Source organism: Apus apus, chromosome 3 (genome assembly GCF_020740795.1).
Source record: "Apus apus isolate bApuApu2 chromosome 3, bApuApu2.pri.cur, whole genome shotgun sequence".
Classification (NCBI taxonomy): domain Eukaryota; kingdom Metazoa; phylum Chordata; class Aves; order Apodiformes; family Apodidae; genus Apus; species Apus apus.
In genome coordinates, this window is record NC_067284.1 from 24166055 (window position 1) to 24191451 (window position 25397).

The following is a 25397-nucleotide window of genomic DNA, read 5'->3' on the forward strand; positions in this document are numbered from 1 at the left end:
AATACTGAACATCATTTCCAATGTCTAATCAATATCAAGACAAGGAAACGCAGAGAGCACTGTGCTTTAGTAGAACTGGAGCTTACAAACTCCATACACCCCAGGAAAAGTCAACTGAATAGTCCTGATCTAGACAGTCATAGCAGGAGGACCACCACCAAGTATGTACACCACAGGCAAGACACCATAACCACTTAGTGATTAGTAATTTGTTAATGTATTCAGTGGTTGTTTTGTTTATACCAAATATATACCCAACTCAGACTCAAAGACTGCACTCATGCAGCATTATGCCCCAGGAGAGAGATAACCAGTGGCAAACCAGATCTCCTCCATTCAATTCACCGTTATCTTGGTATCTTTCCTGACATTTCAACACAAAAGACTGTGTCTTATCCTAGCCTTGTTTAAGTCTTCATAGGCATGTATCATTAAAATGGTAGAAGACCCAGATTCCTTGCTAAACTCAAGCTCCTCCACCTAATTAACCCAGAACTTTAATTTCCTTGTGATCAGATCTTCCAAGTTTGCCCTCTGCACAGTTTCTTATTCCTCCTGTTCCCATACAGATTTCCCGCCCTGCCTCTTGTATGTACAGTATCTACTATGGTATATCACACATATATACAGGCACACAACATGTCCAATAAAGCGTTAGTCACTGCAGTACTCAAGTGACTTAGAGCCTAGAGGTCCTCTTCCCACTTCCATGGAGGTTCCTCTGTGCCAGACACTGTAGAGGGGCCTCTGAGACACCTGCCCTCGGGGAAGCTCTCTCACCCCACTCTCTACCTCCTTCACCTTCCCAATGTGGGAGGAGAAAATTGCCGACTTGGTGAAATACTTCAGAAGAAGGAATTTGTGGTGCAAATATTTTTCTTGTCTTTATGAAGGGGTCTTCAGCTGCAAAGCCCAGCTGAGTAGGCTGGTGTCACTCATGGGCCACCACCACATATCTCTCCACCCTCCCCAAAACAACCAAGTGCAGCTCCCAGAGGTTGTGGGGATGGAGGAAGGTCACTCATCCTCTCCCTCCATTTCCACAATAAAATCATGACGATCTGCCAGGCTTCTTTTTGTGACAGAAACCAGACAGTTTTGCTACTAACACTGAAAGCTGCAGTAATCAACCCCTTTAGATAAACTGCACAGTTTCTGGGGCACAATGTGACAACAGGCGTCACACAGTTCTTGCAAAGTCTACTGAGATTAAATGGCTCTTGTACAGCTTGTAACATTTTCCTCTTCAAGCTTTGAGGCTGAGGATATACAAAATACAAGAGATAGAGCTCTTTTAAGACCTGCCTTTACAACTTTAAGGAAGATTCACAAATAGGTTTTCTGAATTAAATCCCTTACTGTATAATTACCAAGAAACTGAAGTAAGGTATGCATCTCGCTCCTCCTCCTCACAGCTTCTGCATACAGCCCTTTTCCAAGGGAGGAGATGAGCACAGAAAAAAGTCCCCACAAAACTGCATTTAATGGATACATCAGCCATTTACTTGAAAGAAAACTGTGTGGGGACATAAAAACAGGCTGACTTTTGAACAGGTAGCATGCAGTAAAACAACAGATGGTTCTTCTTCAGCTGCAGGAAGAAGCAGTGACAGAGGACTAAGAGCTGCAAATCGGAAACAGGAGGAAAAGAAGGTGTGCATGGGGGAAACTCAAAGATCAGATCACAAGGAAACAACTGTTTCAGGTTAATTAAGTGGAAAAGCTTGAGTCCAGCACAGAATTTAGGTCTTCTACCTTTTTACTGATACATGCCAATGAAGAGTAACACAAGGCTAGGAGACATTTTTATAAGGATTTCCATCTTGGACCTCGAGGCTATCAGGAATTAAATATTTTCCATCTGAGAGGCAAGAAAATTAAAAACAAATAAATAAAAACAAGTATTCTACATACGAAGCTGTGGATGACAGAAAGTATATGTGTTTTAACAACAAAGTCACAATTTTATCAGATTAATTCTTCAGTAACTTCCTAGCCATGGCATCTAACTTCTGAAAAAAAAAGAAACCAAAACCCAAGCAATCCTGCGGATAAAAGAATGTCTGTTTGCAGATTGCCATTTTATTACGTCTAATCTAGATTATCCAGAAAATGAAGTATTTATTTTATGTCACACCCATATGGATTGCCTGATGTTTAATGCTTTAGCTGATACTTCAGCAGGCCAAAGGTTTCTCTCTCCAACTTGTCCTGCTGCTTTCAAAAAGAAAAAACACTTCACTAAAAAAACAAACAAAAACACCCATCAACAAAAAAACCAACCAAACAAAAAAAACCCCTTCAAAATCCACAGCTTTCTCTTGAAGCTGGATGAAGTCAGACACTACTGCAAGATCTGTACACAAGTAGAATAGTAAAGTTTCTTTATAAAAATAATTTAAATCTGGCAGAATAAACCTTGATGGAAAAATCCACTTTTCTGCAATCCATTTAAAAATAACACCTTCTAACTTCTTTAATTAGATTATCCCATCATGAGATTTCACTTATCTTCTCTTTTCCAATCAGTCAGCACTTGCTGCTTCTTCCTTCCCCAGCCTGATGAACAATCCTTGGTGATGAAGTCCAGTCATTTCTCTCTCACCCTGCTTCTCCTGCTGCATAATAAAGCTCACCTTCTCCTCCAACTTACCAAAATCAAATTAATTTTTCTGACGCAGATTCACAAAGTCCAATTTTTACATCACTTCTTCAAAGTCAGCAAGAATTTCTATGCATCTGTTGAGCTCTGCAGTGCTCCAGAATCTAAAAGTAATTTGTAGTACGCTTCTTTCTTCCACACTATTCTGCTTTGTACATCCCTAAACTTCATGTATAAGACAACAAACACAAAAAAAAACCCCCACAAAACCAAAAATCTGTTAAAACACTTAACACAGTCACTGGCCTGACCCAGGCTAAAGTTTATAATAATCTGCAGTACTGCTCTACCACCATACAAACTACAATACTCTGGGTGGGGTGGGACGTCCTATGGCTTTCAGGTATTCATAACCAGGGTTGCAGTGACTGTATTCACAGGATGCTTTCTTACACCAGGTAAGCAGTGTCCACTGAGAGCAATTCTTGTTTGTCTGTAAGTGCCCACCTGGACACAAATCAGTTCAGAAGGCAAACAAGCAATATCAAGCCGCTGAATTTGTTAACAAAAAAGATGTATTTCCCAACTACACTGCCTCACAGCACAGCTTTGTAGGCATGATTTTTTTCTTGTCCAATGAGCAAGAAAGTGTCAATTCACATTTTTTTCTCAGCACTCTGGGTTTTGCTGTTTGCCACCAGACTTGTATCAGCATGTTTGTGTCAGGGCACCTGGTGGCAGGCAGAGAAGAGGATTTCACAGAGATCTCTGCTTGGATGCTGTGGAAGTGCAGCAGAGGTGGAAAGCCAGATGCAAAGTGAAAGCACAGGGCAAAAGGCAGCAGCTGTTCAACCAGAGAGCAGAGCCCATGTGGGGCTGCAGGGCAGCATCAGAAGACATGCTTCTGCCTAATTAGCTTATGTCCTCCCTATAAAACAGCTGGGTCACCAGCCCATGCTGAACTGAAACAAGTGTTCAAGCCTTTTCTCTATCAGTATTTCTAGTTTGAAAACACTGTTTCTCCTACTTTCGGTAAGGGAGAGGAAAAGAGGGACACTGTGGGCAGAAGGGAGGTAATCCTACAGTACATACTTGACAGGTATGTCTTTGAGAGCAGATAGATGAATTAAAAGGGGAGAGCATTGGTGCTTATGCACTGATACAAACAAGTGAGCTGAAGCCCCAGAGGAATGACGCAGAGACTACACACCACTCTTCAGTGGCATCGACTGATGCTCTGCACATCAGCTGCCAAGTGCTCAACAGGCCTTCAATGGAAGCTTTAAATGACTTGTTGAATAAAATGTACCTACCACACCATACACATTGTGGTGTCTTGAGGATGATTAAGATCTCTAAAAAGACTTAATTAGTTTGTAAAGCAGCTAAAAAATAATAAACACTTGAAAGAAAAAGAAGTAATATCAAACCACCTGCAGCTGAATGTAGAGCAGTTAAATACTGTTGATTTCTGAAAGAACCCTGATAACTGAAGACAAAACAAAACAAAATATTCTAAATCTGCAACTATAGTCTATCTTGGGCACTGCTCAGACTGCCAGTCTTGCACAGCAGCAGCTCTCTCCGTACAGTGCTGTGACTATTGAGATACTACTGAGGAACCATATTTACTGTTACAGTAGTTCTGGGGTAGCGTATTTATCTTTTGTGAAATCTGTAATTATTTTCACATAAGTTAGAGTATATTTTCAACTGTATATGGCAACTGTGTTCAGAGAGGATTTTGGAATTAGAATACCCTGCTGTCACAAGATTTCTGTCCAGAGCAATTCTGCTATCAATACAGTCATAAGCTCAGTTTAACCTGAAACTACAAAAATGGGTAATAACTTATACATCATGCAGCCAGAATCCATCTCTAGGGTAGGTATGAAATCATGCATATTAAATTAACATTATTACATAATCATTACTGTTATTGTTGTTATTGATATTACTGTTATTATTATTATTGCTATTATATAGCAAAGTAAAGACCCACATTGAGATTTTGGTATCAAGCACCATGCAGAGACAAATATGGCTTAACAAGATCTGCTCACACACAGATTTCCTCAGAAGATGCCACAGCAAACCCATTGCTCCTCAGTTCACAAAGCAACAAATCTCAGCATTTCCACGGAAGAACAGCTAATTTGAATCCCCTTACCTGCTCCCAGCTAGAGAGCCACTACAGACAGTGCAAATCTGCTGGTACACAAAATCTGCTGGTACACAAAATCTGCTGGTATCCTAGAAGAGCTGAATCAAACAAGCTGCTGACAATCTGACAAAGTCTGGAAAACATATAGGACATTTGAGGGGGAAAAAAAAAAAAAGGCTTGTCAAAGGCAAACAAAAAAATCCTCTTCATAGAGAATAGGGATGCTAAAAAGGACTGCACCATGTCTGCAGGAACACAGCATACATAGGTGGCACACATAAACCCAAATACCACCATGCATTAAATTACCTAGAGAAACTTTATGCATTACCCCTCCTGTCTGGAAGAAGCTACAGAACAAGAAAAGCCATTCACATTTTAATGACTCTTGGATAGCAGGGCCCTAAATTATAAGAATTCAGCCTCCAGGGGTTGCAAAGTAGAAAAGGGGGGAGGGAGCCACTGGAGGAAACCTCTGCCGGATGAGCAGCATGGGTACCAGCCTGCTACAGTTCCCAGGGATCTCAAACAAGCTGCACACACTTTGGGAGACAGAGAAGTTTAATGAAATGCCAGTCAAAACACAAGAAAAAAAACGGTGGAAATTTAAGCACACCTTTTGAGATTGCACTTCTCTTCTGAATTCACAAGGTCTTTCAAGACTTGTCCTGGAAAGTGCCCCAGGGCTATGGAAAACAAATACCACACAGATGCTTCATAGAGCAGAATCTCTACCATGTGGAGCAAAGACTTTCACTGAAACTCAATGCAATGCACAGCCCGACCCAAACTTGAATGACATCAGGAAGGACATTTCAGCGACCCTGTGTCCTTGCAGAATTCACCAGTGATGTAAGAATCTAGGAAAAGATTTACCCAAGCTTGGGGAGTCTGAGGGAACCAGACACACGGCAGTTAAGTATCTACCTCAGATGATGCCACAGGGAATGCTCAGTCTCAGGCATGCTTTGACAGCAACTCAAAGATTCAGATGTCCACTGTTGAAATTCTACAAGTTTTTTTTCTAGCCTCAGAACTAATACATCAGGTTTTTTGAACAACCGAAGACCAAGGGGCAAAGATAAACCATACTGCCAAATAACCTTCAAAGTGTTTGCCATCCCTATGCTGTTTTCTTAGCACAGCTTGTCTGCCCTCTGATATTCCCATTCTTGATTCATCCATTCAACCTTTGCTCAAGTAACACCTTCAGCAGGACTAGAAAAGCAGTGGGAATACTTCCTAGGAAATCGGCATGATCACATGGCCTTGCAGAGGAATAAGAAATAGCATCAACATGCAAATAATCCAGGAAAAATATAAGTTTATATGGCTTCTAGCCTTCCCCAAATCCTTCTCCTTCTGCACCACTAAGGCTCTCATCTTACCTTCCCAGACTTCTCTCACATACACCCAAGATCACAGGAGCATCAAGTTTACATTTGCTGAAGATTTCTGAGTTTTACTTAGAAGGATTTTTGCCATTCTAAATTTACTTATTAACCAAAAACTGCTTAATAGGATTAATTATGTAGCATATTTTTAACATACACTAGCATGTCTCAGGCACTTTAAATCACTTGGGAACTTAAGAAAGCCACATATACAAGTCTCCCTGTTGACCCTTCCTGAGTGCCTAAGACCTAGGGCTACTTACTCAGCATGTAACACCAAATTGCACAAGCACGCAAAGCTGCTTCTGAGGAACCAGGAGGTATCCTGCTTGGGGGGGATCAATCCCACCTTCAGATGCAACCCCTCAGTGCTGCACAAAAAGCAGCCGGTCACTGCAGCCTGGAAGTGCGCCCTAGTCCAGCTGTACAAGGCACCCATCATCTCATGAAGTTTCAAAGATCATTTGATGACCAAAGGATTAGAAAGTATGAGAAAGGAGGACATGTTACCATTTTATTATGACGGAAATGGAATACTCTGTTTATTCAAAACCCTCTCCTCCTCCTGTGATGAGAGGTTAAAATATAAAGGGCTACTCCTGTACACAGAACATTACATGAATTTTTATTTGCATTTTTAAGCTATTGAGGAAATATAATGGCCAGAACTGAAAGCAATCAGTGCACCAAACCAGACAGCTAAAGCAACAAAAAACAGAGAACAATGATCTCTTATTTCCCAAGTTCAGATGTCACCATCACACTTTCCTATTCATGCAGCATACTGCATTTTGAAAAGCTGAGCTGTTTTTCTCGGCCTGAAAGGAATACAAAGAGTTCCTATTTTTTTTTTCCTAAGTACTTTGGTAGTTAGAAAAACAAAAACGATGGAATACAAATCACTGAGCAGGAGAAATGTTTGGCAGGTTGAGAATCTGACATATTGGAAAACGGGTTTAAAATACAAAGCTAAGAAATGAAAATGCTGTAAATCTCCAAAATCTTATGTGAGAATTCCCCCTGCTGCATTCCAGATGGTGTGTGTTTTGCCTTCTAATTTTAAGAGTTAAGAGACAACCACAAGATGACCAAACGGTGGAAAGTAACATCAGTCATCTTCTGCACCACCCCCCCTGCACCACCTCGCATGGTGCGACTCTCATTTGAAGAGTCAAGTTGTGCAATAACTGTGACATAATTAAGCAGGATCAGTCACCTTCTGCACTGAACCACAGAAAAGAGAAAGTAATGCAATAAAATGGGCGATTAACACTGAACCTTGGATATAGGGAAGCAACTGCTCCCTGACGCCTGCTTTAGTTCAACCCATCAGTTGAGAAAACACTTCCCTGTGCAGCAACTTCCAATGACATGCACGCATCTACCCAACCATAAATGTTCACACCATCTGTTCTCGTTACAGTTGAGCTCTCAAGCCAACTTCCAAGTCAGGCTGACAAGAGTTCACATGGCTCTGATCCACCAGCTCTTTTGCAGCTAGTTATTCATTTGCAAAGAGGATTACTAAACCAACAGAGTGTTTCCTTTTGTATAAGGTCTGTCACAGACAGCATCCAACTCAGCAGCCAAAATACTATGTCAATTAATGCTGGTGTATTTCTAAAACGTTTTAACTAGTGTGTCTCTCAGATGTTTTTTTCCAGTTTTCTTCTCTTACAAGGTTTTGCACATGTGCATAAAATTATATGGTTCAATGAAATTTTTCAGCAACTGCCTGGAGACTCATTATGCTTCATCAATTGTATTATCAGATAAAGATGGTGTTAGAAGCACCAAAGAAATAAAGGAAAGATGCACATTTCAGACAGTACAGGAAGGTATATTGGCCACTGAATATTCTTCAGTGACAAAGGGTCAATGTGCAGTTAAACTAGAAATAATAAAAGGCTCCCTGTTACACTAATACTCTTGAATATTCAGTTACACCCCCACTTATTTATAAGGTTATGCAACCTTGCTCTCTCCTACCCCATCCATCACACCTCAGAGCCCTTTGTGCATATTCACTGCATCTAAGAAAGAAAAAATAGCTTCCAGTTGTTCTAATTTGGTAACACAGATTCTCTATTTCTAGATCTCTGGGTCGTAAGGTTGTTTAAAGGTGACCCACCAGCCCCGGAATTTCTTGCAGAACTGGTAAGTTCACCAGGCCATCAAAAAAACAAACAAACAAACAAACAAACAAACAAATTTTTCACTATATCACAGCTCTGGACAACATAAGCAGCAAACATTAAAACCTAATTATAAAGCCATGTGGCTTCCAGTAACACATGTTAAAAGACAGTTTCTCCCAGCATCCTTTTCTGAAGTTATCTCTGCAAGTGACCATCAGGCTGATGGAAATAAAACTGGAAATACCAGAGCTCTGCCTCTTGCTAATCACACGTAGAAAGGAGAGCAGAGATAAAGAACTGGACTTCTAACCCACAGGCAGCCTTCTTTCAGACAGAAAGGAGCTTTCTTCTTTCAACCTCTTTTTTTTTCCCTTAAATTCTAGGCATTTCAGAGAGCTTCGGGAAAGAAATCAACATTGTGACAGGCACACATGAAAAAATTGGATGTAAGGCATTTTTTAAATTGGAAAATAAAGCAGGCTTTCAGAAAGGCATAACTACAGTCAAGCACTATTTTATTATTGTATTACCACCACCGGTTCTCCTCTGCTTTTTCCCTCCTCCCCATCTAGACCTATAGGCAAATCCATGAATTACACAGAAAAGTGTTCTGCAGGACATAGATAGCAACTTCAGAGACAGAAAAACCCTACTAACCCAGTTTTATAGACCGTGGCATAGGATGATATAGAATCAAACAACTTCACCCTGGAGCTTACCATTTCGAGACAAATCAAGTTCCACCAGCTGCATGAAATTCGCTATTTCTGGAGGGAGCCGTTGGATTTCATTATCACTAAGTCCAAGTTTCCGTAACTTCACAAGCTGGAAGAAAGGCTGAAAGAAAGAACAAATTCCATGTCAGAAAATATTCACATAACTCATATGTAAGTATGATAAATGATAAGCAATAACTGGAAGCCACTTTTAAAATGTGAGCTAATTAAATCTGTAAAGCTCACTATTAAAGATCACAGCAGACAGACACTAGTGAAATCCAGAGTGCTTGCTTCAAAATCATTAATGGGGTGAGGTTACCCAGCAGGGTAATTAAAAGCATCCTAATTATACACTGGGGCTCATTAGGAAATTAATGTAGAGAGACACTTCTAAAGGACAATACAGAAAATCCACAGAGAGGGGCTGGCAAGGTCTTCTTCACCAGTGACAGCCACAACAAACTGGGTTACAGAGCCAGTCTCCCTCAGGAAGACTTTATCTCCAGCCTCACACATCCTCCATCCCATGGCCCAGTTTCAGAAGGACTAATGAAAGTTGGGCAGGATACACACAATTCCAGGTCTTCCCAGCTTGAAGAGGAACCCAACCCAGCCAGTAAGGACCTGGGCATGCAAAGCAGAGAGGATGCTACCTTTCCCTGACCTCCAGCTATGGGTTCAGAGGGTCTAGCAGCCACCAAGACAAAACAACCATCAAAGGAGACAGGCTTCTCCACAAGTCAGGTCAACCCCAGGCTCTGGGAACAGCTGGTGATTGAAAGACAAAATGGTCGTTAAAAACCTATTAAGGTGTGAAAGCTGGAGGGCCCTTATCACAGCTTTCCTCTCTCCCAGGCAGGCCTTTGCATGAGAGTGACTACCAGTGCTGAGGAAAGGAATTGTGAAGAATTAAATGACTTTAAATACAAGTTTTGACCATAAATGACCAGATTCCCCAAATTTTGAGCGAGTTTTGTGCCCCCAGAGTGCACAAGCATTTTTGCCCAGCAGTCAGAACTTGTGCACCTCACCCACACACAGCATGTGTTTGTGCCTGCACCCTCACAGGTTTTGCCTCTCAGGGTAACTGCAAGATGGTAGGAAGTTTGGGACATTGGGTTACATTTAATCACCTGCAAGCCCTTCTTGGAAATTAGCCCCTTTTTTATTATTATTTTATTTGGGTGCTGGAGAATGTGCTCTGAATGTCACTCAGTTCCAAGTTAGTTAGACACAAAAAGGGGCAGTAGGACACAAGGTAAGAGCAAAATTTCATTAATCTGTATTATGATACAGATTTTCTATCTTAGTTTGAGTGTCTTATACTCTAGATATAGTCAGGCTTTAAGTGCAAGGTATTGCAACCTCAGCAACAATCCTTCAATATACATTGTTGTTCCTTGCCACAGAAAAACACAACTGAAAATGATGGGTTTTACCCAAAACCATGGGTTCCTTCTAGGGAATAAAAAGAACAAAGCTTTGAAGAGTTTATAAACACTCAGTAGGCAAAAGATGCACCAAATCAGAATGCAAAAATTTGAACACGTTTCTTGAGTCAGAACGGCACTCCCTTCCCCCAAGTATTAAAGGCCTTTGGTAACACAGTTGAAATGTAAGAGGAATATAAAAAACTTTTACAATTCCACATTTCTAGCTCCCTAAAAGCATATATTAGAATTAATATAGCCACAAATGCGCTGGGTTTTTTAATCCTGGTTTGTCCTCATGACATCCACAACTATATTGTCTTATCATTAACATTTTTTATTTTCTAAAACCAAAGCATCCCTTTTGCTAAATATTTATCCATATGACTATACCAATAATCCATCAGAAGCTTAGAAAAGCACTTACAGATACTTTTGTGAAAACACAGGAGTACACTCCACAAAGGAAATCCCAATCTGTCCTAACACTGCCCAAAATAAATATATACCAAAAAGTGTTCCTCAGGCAGTGTGTAGCTGCTAAACTGTATGACAGTGACAAATATTCATGTTCTACTACAAATCTTCTCCTAAGTAACAGTTGTCCTTATCAGAGATGCTCTACAATAGCTAGTGAGAAAAGACAGAGAGAACATAGTTAAAAGATAGAACTATCATCAAAAAGCTATTAAGAGCTGGGCACCCCTAGGAAGGTTTGAAATCCCTCACCACACCAAGTGTCAATGTCCCATTTATTTATTAAATGTGCAGAGCACCTGCGTGCAACAAACAATTACACAATATTTAAAGCATTCCTGTTTCTTTAACTGACTACTTAAAATAAAAATTATCTGGGAGCTTTATTTCTATTTTGCATAACAATTTTTAATGAATTACACCATTCCCTAGATAAAATCAGATACTGCAGTTATGTGAATGGCATTTCTATGAACTTCCTGGTTTTATCCTTTAAACTACAGTACTTAATCATTCTTGCATGCTCAGTACAGCCTACTCCCATTTCAGTATCTATTCTTCTTTTATCCAAGGCATATCATTAGTGGTTTAAAGCACTGCTGGAGAGGCAAGCACCTCGCTTTTTGCCATATTTGTTCTACCTGTCAAAATGACCACAAGGAAGAGAATTAAGAGTTTTCTGAATAGTGTTCAACAAATGCAGATATATATATGTACGTATATATATAAAGATCTGTAATTCCTTAAATATATGCCAATCAGAAACATGTTTCTAATTCAACATTATCAGACACAGCTCAGCCTCTTTGAACAGCTCTAACACAAACCAAAGTGCACTAGGGTTGTTGGCCAGAGCAGCACATCCTCCCAGCACGCTGTAATAGCAGGTTTGGATTGCAGACCCGACGTCTCTACAAGTATCTTGGCAACACTTTTAATGCCGCTTAGCTTAGCCAGCCTAATTAATAGTGGTTCAGTGAGACAAATAATTCCATGAGTATCAGCACTAAAGAAGCCTACAACTTTCTATTTAGCTGCATTTCCCAACCTTCAATTGAAGCTTTTACTGCTATCAAAGAATTTATAGAGGTTTCTCTTACATGAATTTTCTAAGAAAACACTTGAATAGAGCCTCCTCTAAACTAACCAAGTTTCTCTCCTCCATCCAGTCACATACGTTTTAAAAAACTGACAAAATTGGGTCAATGTCAGCCAACAGAAGAAATAAAAGATAAATGTGTGGCTCACTGAAAAGTACAAAGTGTGACCCACCACACCTCGTTTTTAATAGTTTGTTTTTTAAAAAAAATTACTACTAGAACTGGCATTTAATTAAAGAAACGGAAGTTAACAGAATTAAGCCAAACTAGTAGCATTGATAAAACTCAGTATTTTCTCTTGCAAAAGTGACCAAAGCAACGTCTTTGCCTTTCTTTCAATGATTCACTCCTGCAACATAAAACATTCATGCCTGAGAACCTTGCCTGAATGCTTAGCATTTTTCCTGATGGAAAATAAAAAAATAAATTAAAATAGATGAAAACAATAGGCAACTGAAATTTTAAAAAAAAGACAAAACAAAACAACAAAAAAAACCACAGGAGGGCACAAAGACCTACTTGCAGCTACCCCTGTTGAAGGGGAGGAGCAACATCTCACTGCTAGAGCCCTTCCAGTGCTAGGGACATGTCACACTCTAAACCCATTTGGCATAGGCAGAATAATTAAATGCTTACTGTGTTATGCAAAATGTTTCCATAAAATGCCTACTAGTAGCAGCAAAGATAATTAAAATTAGAAATTTTATTAAATTCATTTCCCGATTTTCAAGATACGCATGAGCAACAGAAATTAGAATGAGAGGGAGAGGAGGAAGAAAACTGCAAATTAACTCCAGTTGTAGGGCTATATTCACAGCAGAGAGTAAAAGCTGGGGGGTTTTGGTGCAGACACTTGAGCTGTTCCTGACAAACTTACAAATTTATAAGCACTTGCTCTCATGTCACATTTCCCTTACACATCAGTATGGATTTTCAACATACACAGGCTGCCTCAGCTTGAAAGGCTTTTCCAGGAAATTGCAGTACTATGTTCAAACAGGAATTAAGTAATCTAGCAAGACTCAATACATTACTAGGTTGTGCTCCTTAGAAACACCATCTATGATTTTTGCTCCCATTTTCCAAACAGAAGGGACCAGGTAAAAGATATCTGGATATCCCTTTAGAATTAAAAAGTAACACACAGTAATTCAAACACAATGTAACTCCTAATCGCATTCCTGCTTCAAATCTTATTTCAGGCTCCATTTTCTTCTCCTACATTGTAAACAAAGATCAATGGGGGAAGCTTTAAGTTGTTCACTTCCATTCACCAGCTATGTGTCCTCCTTCAGTCGCCAGATAAGGGAAACTGCAATCAATCCTTCCCCCACCCTTTCTATACTGACTCAAAAAACACCTCAGAAAAGGTCTTTTTTCATGTAAACACAGGCAAAAGCTGTGATTCATTTTTAGTAAGCAAAGCAGTGAACAAGATAAGGCATCAAACCTGTGAAACAGCCTCACAACACGGCTGACACAATGCTCTCCAGCTCTCCAATGAGGTCCCTGAGCACTGGACTACAGAATCACTTGCTTTTGTCCTCTAGAAGTTGGGGGGGTTTTGCCTACACCATTGCATGGCTTCGAGAGAGCCAGGGAAGTCCAATCTTTTTTTAGGTGAAGGCAATGTGTGGTGGTTGGGATACTATGAGAAGAACAAGGATTAAATCATAAGGGCAGAAGGAGCACTACGTTCAAGTGTTCTGCTTCCTAGGGATGCATTTACTATCCAATCCAGGCTCTCCAACAGGCATTCATACACACACACAATCACCCTGGCTGTCAGAAGTGCAAAGGCAGAGAGGGAAGGACAAGCCTCCTCAGTCATTCCCCACCTCCTTTTAGAGAAGCCACAAATAGTCAACTCTTAGAAAGATCATCCATACAGGACACTCAATGCTAAGGATTCCAACAGGACAGGACACGTCCATGCTCTGCACTAATCAACTGGTGGGATTTCCAACATTCCTTCTCCCCCAAGGTCAGCCACGGGACATGCCAGCCTGGAAAGATGAGAATCATGGCCATGCTCACAGTGAGCTCTAACACATCATGCTGTCCACTCAAGCCACAGGGCAACTCCAGTCGAATATCACAGCTAACTTGTAAGTAAAAAACTCTTCCTAGGATGCAATCCTGCACATCACCATCTTAAAATACATCCTAGAGAAACCTGCTGGTGGCACGAGCAGGAGCACTGAGAACAACCAGCAAGAGCGCTGAAAGTGGACAGCTTCCTCTAGACACACATCATAACTAGTTGCACAATGAAACGCGGAGGAAGCTGGTTCCTACTCCAGGTTTGTGAAGTGATATAAGCTCCTAGTAGACTTCAGGGAAGTCTAGTATGAAAGTTATCAGCTTGCCATCTCCCACAAAGCCTGCTATCAGCATCAAAATCCCTCAAGTCACTCCACCTGCTTTCACCTGCAAGCAGGGACAGCTGGTAAAAGCAACAGGGTTTCACAAATGCGGATCTTGCATGTTCCTTTGGGCCAAACACACTTGGGGAAGGGGCTAAATCACAGTGCAACAAAGCAGAGTCATGATGCAGTTGATGAGTCTGTATCAAGGTGCTACTGAAAGCAGTTACTGGATTTCCTCTCAAGCCATGAGGAGATGCAGCTGGTGACGGACCATGTACGCAGACCTCTGCCTGCTTACTGAGCAGTAAACTGGCAAATGGACAACTGCATCATGCAGCTGAGGTCTCTCATTCTTTACTTACATGTTTCATGGCAAAACTAGAACTTCCACAGTATTTTGGTGCACCGAAAGATTGTTTCACATAGCCCAACCATTTCTGTAGAATATGTTGAGGCTGTATTTTGGTCTTGCAGCTTCCTAGTATCAAGTCTGTCATCATGAAAGATGGCATAGGGGCAGACCTTCAAGCAGGAATCATTAATCAAACATTAATAAAACTACTAGATTTCATTACAAGAGAAAGTATTAATGAAAGATCACAGTTGACAAGCATGCACCCTAAACAGAACCCGATGTTGCAACTGCCACTGCCCCCTCCAATAGATCCTTTAAGTCCGATAGGAAGCAGCAGCCAGAGAGGTTTGTGGATGAAGGGTCTACAGGAGACAGAACAAAAATTAGGACTAGTGCCTCACTGAAGCTGGCATTCAACAGGTACCTACTCGGTTTCTGCCCCCTGTTTTCAAAGCACCTGCCATTTTCTGAACTACAGTCAACAATGGGCCAGCTGTTACCATCCATTTTAAAAAATGAACAAGGTACAGTCCATTCTCAAAAACCACTACACTGCAGCACTGAATCAAAATGGTGCTATACCAAGTGATGCATTGAACAGGTTGCCTAATACTGTTTCCTGGCAGGCAAGGATTTACTTTCATATCTCCATTAAGCAGAGACAACAAAGGTTAAAGAGCACTTGATGCCACAGCCATTAGAGTACAGTGGTGGGAGGGAAGACCTCTGCCTTTAAGAGAGTCCAGAAAACAACCGCTACAAGAAAATATGTATTCATTGCAGTTAAATGCATTTGCCATTTGGAGAAGCAAAAAAAAAAAACTCCACATTTAATCTCACTAACGAATTTGTAGCTTGCATTTTTCCAGTATAATATTGTTGGCAGGAGGTAACATCTTTTTTTAGACCAACTGATATAATTAGAAAAATAACTCTATGTACAATCATAAAACTTCTTTTAGAGCTACAGGGGTATAATCTTTGCCCACAAACCTTACCTGTGTACATCACACAAGAGAAGCGGATGCTATCGATTTACTAAAACAATACACCCTTACGGAAAAAGAAAGTTAAAAGCATTGAAACATAACCACCTAATTACTTCTTCGAACTGGGGTCAAAAATCAGTAGAACTCAGTTGTTATTTGGTGGGATGTTGGGACAAGAAAACTCTGCCAATTAGAAAAGATTTCAAACCAAGCGGACTTCAAAATCTTCTGAACAATCTTATGGACATTAACAAGGAAGCTGGACACGAGACTAAGTTCTCCCTCTGTCCCCATCTGATTATGGTCTTTCAAATTTTATGTCAAAAGGCATAGTATTTTCTTCAAGTCTTAAACCATTCCAAAAGAATCTGGAAGCTAGCAGAAAAACTACAGATACTTAATCTGGTAATAAACTTACTTGAAGCCTTTAACACAGTGTTTTATATTTAGAGAAATGTTAATATAAGGATCCAATGTTGCTCCTCTACAAAGCATTACATATTTTAATAATTCAAGCATGCATTGTACACCATAGTAATGACTATGCTTACAAAAGGTTTTTACAAAGGTAAGTGTTCCCAAGACACTGAAGTTTTAAAGCTGCAGAAGTTCTGAGAAAGTATTTTACATAGTATTTGCCATACTGAAAAAAAAAAAAAATCTTAAAACTTTAAATAAAACTACCTTTACTGTGTGCATACTGTCTACCTGACTTTCACACAGTGGCATAATTCTCTAATATTAACCAGAAGTAAATTCTTGTTCAAACCCTAGAATGGCATTTCCTCAAGGATTTACAGCAAGATGTGCAAAAAACACCATGACACTATCAGTGTTAAAAATAAAATGCAATTAAATCTTTGAGGGTGAATAAACAGTGAAAAACATGACAATTCTATTTGCATCATTAAAAAAAAAAAAAAATCAAGATAAAAACAGGTAAAATCATTTATATGTCCTCTACAGGTTGAAGTTGGAAGAGGCCTTTGGAGATGATCTAGTCCAAAGCCCCTGCTCAAAGCATGAACACCTACAGCAGGTCACCTGGGACCATGTCTAGTCAGGTTTTGAGCATCTCCAAACATGGAGAATCCACAATGTCTTTGACCAATCTGTGCCAGTGTTTGACCACCCTCACATTAATGTAAAAAAAGGCATTTCCTTTTTTCATTTGAAATAATCCTGTTTCAGTCTGTGCCCATTGCCCTTCATAATGGCATCAGGCACCACTGAGAAGGGTTTTGCTCAATCTTCTTTACAGCCTTTCATCACATATTTCTATACATCAGTAAGATGTCCTGTGCCTTTTTCTTCTCAAGGCTAAACTATCCCCTCTCTTTCTGCCTCTTCTCATATGAAGGAGGCTTCAAGCACTTAACCATCTTTGTGGCCCTTTGCAGAACCTGGTTAAGTGTGCCCATGACACTTTTCTGGGAAGCCCAGCACTCGACACAGCACTTCAGGTATGTTTCCCCCACTGCCGGCCAGAGAAGAAGCATCACCTGTTGGCAGCACTTTCCCTAACGCAGCCCAGAATACCATTAGCCACCTTTGCCATGAGGGAGCTAACCCTTGCTGACTTATGGTCAACTTGTCTGTCAGGTCACCCGGGGCCATTTTTGCAAAGCTGCTTTCCAGACAATTGGTCCCCAGCCTGTACTGGACAATGGAGTTAATCCTCCTCACGTGTATGCAGGGCTTTGTATTTCTCTTTACTGAGCTTCATGAGATTCTTCTTGGCCCACTTCTCCAGCCTGTCAATGCCCCTCTGAATGGCAGCATAAACATCTCTTATCAGCCACAACCAAGTGGATCCCCGAGCACACTCAAGTCTTTTTTCCTTAAGTCCAGAGTTGTGATGCTGCTTTTTGCACTGCTCCCTTCTCTCAGAATCCTTCCCTCCTCTCAGGATCCTGAACTCCACCATCTCAGGGTCACTACAGCCACTGCAATCATGACCTCCACATCTCAACCTGTTTGTTTATGTTTAAGAGGTCCAAAAAAGCACCTCTGTTCATTGACTTCTTGATCACCTGTGTAAGGAAGTCATCAATGCACTCCAGAAAACTCCAGGATTGCTTATGCCTTGTTATATTGTCCTTCCAGCAGAAGTCAGGGTGGTTCAAGACACACATGAGGACCTGGGCCTTTGAACATGAGGCTTCTTCTAGTTATCTGAAGAAGGCATCATCTCCTACTACATCCTGATCAGGCAGCCTACAGCAGACATCCAAAACAATGCCACCCACTAATCCCAAGCTGCTCTCAGCTGGCCCATCATCCATCCCAAGGCAAAGCTTCACATATCTCTGCCAAACTTCCACATGAAGAACAACTCTCCAATCCTTTCCTTCCTGGCCTGTCCTTCCTAAAGAGCCTGTAATTCATCCATTGCAGCACTCCAGTTATGTGAGATATCCCACCACATCTATGTGATCCCAATTAGAGCTACAGATTTGAAAAAAGGAAATAAAACTTCTAGATATTTACATCTTAAGAAGGGATGGTTACAACCCGTAAGCACATATTACAGTATGATATCATCTCTTTCCACAGCAGATTACTGACCATCGACCAAGCAAGTGTCTTTCAGACTAATGGTTGCATAATGGGAGAAAATATAGTAGAAGAGTGAAATTTAGTCTGAAAGTCTAAAAGGGTTTGTTTGGTTTGTGGGTTTTCTCCCTGAGAAAAAGGTGTGGTATGGGGAGAACAGAGGAAGTCTTTCTTGAGGAGCTTTCCCAAGATTTCGGTATGATAATAGCACCCCGGATTTCAACACCACACATACTGAAGAGATACAGGCACTGCCTAAGCCACATGGCAAGCAGCAGCACACCATAGGCTTCTCTAACACAGAAACTGAGGCATGGGAGGAGGCCAGGGCTTAACTAGGTCTCTCAGGAAAGTGGTCTTATGTCAAGGAATCATAGAATCATAGAATGGCAGGCTGGAGGGGATCTCAAGGATCATCTAGTCCAACCTTTCCAGGTAATACTATCATTTATATGAGATGGCTCAGCACCCTGTCAAGCTGAGAGTTAAAACTGTCCAATGTGGGGGAATCTACCACTTCCCTTGGGAGACCATTCCAATGTTTGATTGTCTTCATGGTGAAAAATTTACCTCTTGTGTCCAATCAGAATGCACCCAGGAGCAACTTGTGCCCATTACTCCTTGTCTTTTTCATGTGACTCCTTGTAAACAGGGAGTCTCCATCTCCTTGGTAGACACCCTTTAAGTACTGGAACATTGTAATAAGGCCTCCCAAAAATGAAATAACTCTACAGAGAAGCTTTAGCATGTAACAATAAGAATAAAAAAATACAGATGACAGATAAAACCTCAAACACACAAGTAAAATGATTCAGAGTTGCATAAGATTAGGTTTACAAACTGTATAAATATCATTCCCAACAGAGGAAAGAGTTCAGCAGACTCTGAAGTTAAACTAAGTGCATACATAAAATATTGATTTTTTTGCTATTTGAGTTTTCACAAAAACAACATCAGGAAAAAGTCTCACAGGAAAATGGCCTTTATCCTTTGAGTAGAACAATTGAGCAGAAGAAAGACAAAACAGCAGCAAAACCAGTTCTAAGCTATTTTCCCCTCCCACTAATGCAAAGAATGCTAGTGATTTAACGCAATAGCCAAAATATAATACTCTATTCTAAGGTTCATAAAAAAAACCACCATGGTATTTTTTTTAAAAAAACAGCGGGCAAAAATATGCAGAGATACACTTTTGTACTGCCAATTTCATGCACAGAGAAATTAAGTTGACAGGCCTTTAAATTCTAATGGGTATGAGTAGGAAACAACATTTAATCAACTACAAGCTGATCTATTGAATTGAAAGCATTTTATTTTTATCTGATGCTTTTCATTAGAGAAGCTATTGAAATGCATCATGCAGAATGTGTTATTTGCTTCTATCAAAGCAATTTGCCAGAAAGCCTGCTTTTCACTGAAGTATAGTTTTTGACATGGAGCAAATTAAATACCACACATTACAGCTTGAGTTGAAAAAGCCTTCAAGTTTTCACTCCTAAGGAAAATAAAAACGCTCTAGGTTTAGGAAAAAAAAAAAAAACAAAAACAAAAAACACAACAAAACACTACCAACTACATTTTTAAGTCACTCAGTGCACACTGGTGACCACAGAGCATAGGTTTTTTTTTTTTCCAATCGAATCAGATACAGCACATATTCAACAGAAGGCTCTTAGGATCGAGCGCAGGAGGAGGTATTACTTAAGCAAGTTAAGAGCCGCCCTCTGCCACCAGCCTTACACAAAGCTCTTCCTTCAGAGACTGAAGGGTGCAGCTCTTTAATTTGTCTTGTAAAGCAGAAGTGGTGAGAAGCATGCTGACAGCTAGAAATTGCTGTTCTGTGGGAACACAGCCACATCTGCCAAGAAAGGCTACAGAGACCTCAATATTGTGGAAAACCACCAGCAGCTTAATAGCAGACAGCCTGCTCCTCCAGCCCACCCCACCAGGCTGGCTCATCCTGTGGGAAGGGCAAGAGCAGGGGAGGGAGCCTGGGAGGCAGCAGAAAGGAAGAGGGAAGAGCAGCGTGGAAAGAAAAAAAAAACAAAACAAAACACAAGTTTGCAAGGGCAGTCAAGAATCCAGCACAGAGGGACAGGAGAGGAAGCAAGAATCAGAAACACCAGGCAGATGGGGCAGTTTAGGTCAGAGGAAGTAAGCAAGATCCTGGGACAACAGGGACAGAAGTGGATAGGAAAGTATGAACATGCAGGGCAAGGAATCTGAGACACCAGACAGCAGAGGAAGGTCGCTGTCAACCCAAGCACAAGCTCTCCATCACAGAATATGGGAAGCGAGGGAAGAAGGGATCCCAGCATCCAACAGAGCAGTTAAGGAGACCTGGGGAAATATCAGAGTACTGACATGGGAAACTGAAAGGATCCCCATGCAGTAGCAAAAGGACATTTGTAAGCTACCGTACAAACAAAAATTATTAACTTGTATTCCTGAGAGGCTTAAGGTATTGCTTAGGAAAAAAATGTATTTGTAGGGAAAGGGAATCAGAAAAACTGAGTTAGCTCATTCTTTTCCTGGTCCACATATGCACTAATGTACAAGGGAGCAAAAAAGGGGAGGAGTGGAAATAATGGAGGCAAAGACATCTCCCTCTGCTTCTTGGACATTTATTTTGAGATGTTCTCCAGATTAACCTTTCCTAACCCCTCTCCCCTTAGAAAGAGTTGAAGAATTCTACCATACGTTTTGGTCAGCCAACACAACAAAAATAAAACCAACACAGGAGTTCTTTCAAAATAATTAAAGTGTAGTTCTTGTTTCTCCTCTCCTAGGAATACTTCCGATGATTCTCAGGACATACAACACAGGAATACTGCTCAGTCTTTCTGCAAGCCCTTTCCCATTGAGATGCTATGGCAATTCTTTAAGTTACCTTCTGCCTTTTGAGGAAATTAGTGAATGTGTTTGTTTTGTTGGGGTTTTTTTCCATAAAATGCTAACTTATGCCATGCTCTACTGTCCTCTAGAATAAGAGGTTTTAAGTATTGCTGGCAAAGACTAAAGACTAAACAAAGCCTAGGACTACTCATGTACCTCAAAATCGAGGTTTTAGGGTGTACTAGAGTGTACTCTTTTACTGGTGCATTGGAGCAAACCAACCAAAGAACACCTTTCATTGCTACTGAAAAGAAATGAGGGCAGGGGAAAAAAAAAACAGTGGAGAAGGAGGGAAAGTGTGTGCATCCAACACAAGTTGCTCCATAAACTTCAGAGAAACACAGCAAGTCCATTAATTCCAACATGCCACTTGCTTGTATTTATCTGCCCCAGAAAGCTTTACGTTTGAGGGAGCAACAAAAATTTTGCAAGTGGAAGGAAAGCAGGTATCTAGAAATAAAGACATCATCCCTGTCTCAGACTTGCTGCATGGCAAAGCTGGAAAAAGAACGTGCCAGTATCTGCTTGGTTTCTGAGAAGTATTAGAAGACCTACTGCTTGCTGGTACACCCATTTCAGGCCCCATCTGCCCATGCTGGGAGGATAAGGTCTACTCTACCAGTGAGCAGAATGAAGAGCAGGGCAGCAGAGTTCGTGTGCTCCTCATCCATCCAACTATGGCAACTTCTGCTGCAAGTTGCAGAGTCTACAGAGCAGTTCTTCACTATTTCAAGGTGAGTCTCTACAGCAGCAACTTCCTAAGGAGTACCACAACCATGTTAGTGACATGGACACTTTATTGGTGTTATGAGATACATTACAGCATCAGGACCATCCACAGATGACTCACCAGGAACTGGCACAGGTCACTGTGAACTTCAGGACTTCATCAAGTACAGCATAACATCTAACTAACCAGCCACTGAGTTAAATAAGTCTCCCGACTTGCTTAGGCCTGAACTGAGCTCAAAATGGGTTTGAGTTTGTGTTACTGAGAGGAAACTTCAATGGAGGTAAGACTAATATTATGCATTACACTAGATCAAGGGCATAACGACCACTAACATCTCTGCTGACCTAACAGTTCATTAATTACACACTCTACTAATTTCCCCTGTGTTTCCTCTGCAAGACGTATGGTGTACTCCAGCTTTTTGTGTTTGTTTCCAATTCTGCTTTTCTACTGTGCATGAGCATTCCCCTTTAATATAAAGTGGAGTGAACACTGCAGCCTGTAGCTACCTTCCACAGAGACATCTTTCACTATTCTCCTGAACCAGACTCCTGTAGTAGAACTCTTCAAACTATTCATGAGTGTAAACCCTAAACAGGGCTCTTCCCATCTGTTTCTACCTTCAACAGTATAGTTTCACATAGGGGATTGCAGCTGTATTTTTGTACCCAAAACTCCTACAAAGTCAACGCTTATCTGAGATGATGGCACCATATTCCATTTATCAAAAAACACTAATAAGGAACTGACAAGGAAAGTTCATAGGTCCATGCAGGAAGCCCTCATAAAAACGCCTTCCTGCATTGCTGACAAGGCACGAAGTACTCAGGACAGACACTACAAGTATGTTTCTGCGGTTGTATTTCATCAGACTCCTCCTAGTCCAGCTAAAAACCCACAAACTTATTCCTACAGTATATTTAGGCACTCCTGTAATCTGATACATGCGTGCACACACACACAAAAATCTTCATTCTCACATCAGCTTTTGTTTGATTCCACTGCAATGCTAAGGAGCCTGGGTTGCTTTTTAAAAATTAAAAAATAAAAAACCTTATTTTTACCCAGCTATTTCTTTACATGTATGGGACTTAACACCAACTCACACAAAAGAAATGGGAAGAAACAGGTTTTAGCCATCACAGGACAAAAAGGCTATTTCATATATCACAGTTCAAGGAAGAGGATAAATAATGAATAGCTGCACACTAATTACAGAAATAAATACCATATAATACCATGAACAAGGCATAATTGTTTATATTTTAATTCAGTAACAAGTTTGTGGTGGATTTATTATTATTATTTAAAAAAAAAAAAAAGAACCATAGGTCTCAATGGGATTTCAGTCACAGGCACCTTCAATACCCCTACCATAAGAAGTGTACAAGCCTGAAAGCCAACACTATGAAGAAAAGTCTAGCACAAAAAGAGACTCCTGAGCCTAGTCTGTGCACCAATTCAGCAGAAACTGCTGGAATTAAAAATAGCACCCACACTGAGGCTACGGAAACCAGTTTTGCTCTACTTCAGAAGGATAAAGAGCTCAGTCACAAGATGCAAACCTGCATCCAGGTTTTTCAAAAAGAAACAGCCAAACTTAATACGTCAGTTAAACTGAATGTCTTTATTAGTGTCTACAGGAAAACTTCTCCACTACAATTACTCTTAGTACCCAGAGCGAAAAAAACACTTTATGTGAGTGAATTGAGTTTAAAAAAATTAATGTAAGACTGTTTAAGTTTGGGTATGAACAGACCAACTTTGATTCAGGTGAAAACAAAGGTGCTTTTGAGCATTTTTCTAGCCAGTGAGTTCAGTTTCTTGGATCTCAAGTTAGTAAAGGGTTCACACACTTCTAAGGTAAAGCTTCCAGGTAACACTTCCCCTCCTGTGTCAAACTCCACCAACCACAACTCACAAAGTCCTCTAAGGTGTCCAAAGTTTAAAGAGGAAACACTAGAAAAGGCCCTCGGCGGATCAAGTCGAAAGCGGAGCCGCACCTCCCACTGCCGCGGCACCAGGGAGCGGAACAGAGCCTCGCTGGGCTGGCGCGGATGGCAGCTCCTCCAGCAAAACCAGCCAGTGCCAACGGCAGGGCAGGCTGCCGGGTACCCCTCGAGGTCTCAAAACCAGGCAGACTGACATGAATTCACCTTGGACAATACTACCGAAAGAGTATGAGGGGCAACGATCTGGCTCCGTGTTCCGTGCAAGAAACAGAACACTGACAACTCTGCAGGGCTCACACCAGGAAAAAGCTTATTCGTCTCTCGTGTGTTTGCATGACGAAGTTTCCAGGAGTGGAAGGCAGAAACGGGGACACGCATCTGCTACAGGGTTTTGTTTTCCCCTTGTAGAGAGGGCAGATAGTATTTATCGAAAGGGGAAAAAAGGGGAGGGTTTAATACCCTTCAAGGTCTCGTAATTCCGATGACGTGAATGTTAATCACAACATATATTCGTGTCCTGTGACTCCCGCCCTCGCCCCTCTGCCCTCCAAACTGTACTTTTCCGCCCGCAAGACGCAGATCTCCAGGTTTTGCTCGGGAAAGCTCATTCACCGTCAAACTACAGGGAAACGCTAAACGCTAACCCGAGACTCCGGCTTTTCCAGTAGTTCCCGGGGTCATCACCGCGCACTGACGGCCCCGGCCGCCCCGCTCGCCGAGCCCGGGTGCCCCTCACCGCCGCCTCGGGGCGGCACCGCCCCGGGCCGGGCCGGGCAGCTCGGCGGGCACCTGCCGGGGCGGCCCATCTGCTTCCCCCCCTGCCCCGAGCCCAGCCCTGCTGCCGGGGCCGCCCCGCTCCCCGCTCACCTTGGGCAGCTCGCGGAGCTGGTTGGCGTCCAGCAGGAGCTCCTCCAGGCTGCGGCTGTAGCGGTAGATCTCCTCGGGCACGGCGACCAGCGAGCAGTGCCGCTTGTCGATGGACTCCACATGGCGGTTGCACCGCCACAGGGGGATGCAGTGGAACATCGCCCCGCCGGGGGGGGGCCGGGCCGCCGGGGGCCACGGGGCGGGCAGCGCGGCCGCTCACCGCCGCCCCCTCCTCCCCGCCGGCTGCGGGAGCCGCTGCCCGCTTCGCTGCCCGCTCCGCCGCCGCGCAGCGCGGGTCCCGGCCAGCCGGCGGCGGCAACCTGCATCCAGCGCTCCGCCGCCGCCGGCGGGAAGCGGCCCCGGGCGAGCGCGGCGGCCCCGGGAGAACAATGGGCGGGAGCCGGAGCCGGGGCCAAGCGGGACCGGAGAGGCCCCCCTACTGCTCCTCGGCGGGCCGCTGCCCTCCCCGCAGGGGCATCGCGGGGCGCCGGGCGCAGCGCTGCTGGCGGCCGCCGCGCATTCCCGCGCCTGACCCGGAACACGGGCGGCCTGCCCCCCTTCCTCGCCTCCCTCCCCTCCTCCCCCGTCCCGGCTGACATCAGCGGGGCCGGGCCCCGCCGCCCCGCCCCGGCCCGGCCCGCCCGGGGAGGCGGCCAG

At 42.3% G+C, this 25397-nt stretch overlaps 1 protein-coding gene across 1 annotated transcript in view; it reads right to left on the reverse strand.

Moving 5' to 3' along the window:
• LRRC1 (leucine rich repeat containing 1) overlaps nt 1-24899 on the reverse strand; it is a 72075-nt gene extending 47176 nt beyond the window's left edge. Inside the window, exons 1-2 of the mRNA XM_051615629.1 lie at nt 24741-24899; nt 9018-9135 (exon numbers count right to left, since the gene is read on the reverse strand). Of these exons, the coding sequence (XP_051471589.1) occupies nt 9018-9135; nt 24741-24899 (277 nt within the window). The remainder of the gene's footprint in view (nt 1-9017; nt 9136-24740) is intronic.
• Between the last annotated feature and the right edge of the window lie 498 nt (nt 24900-25397).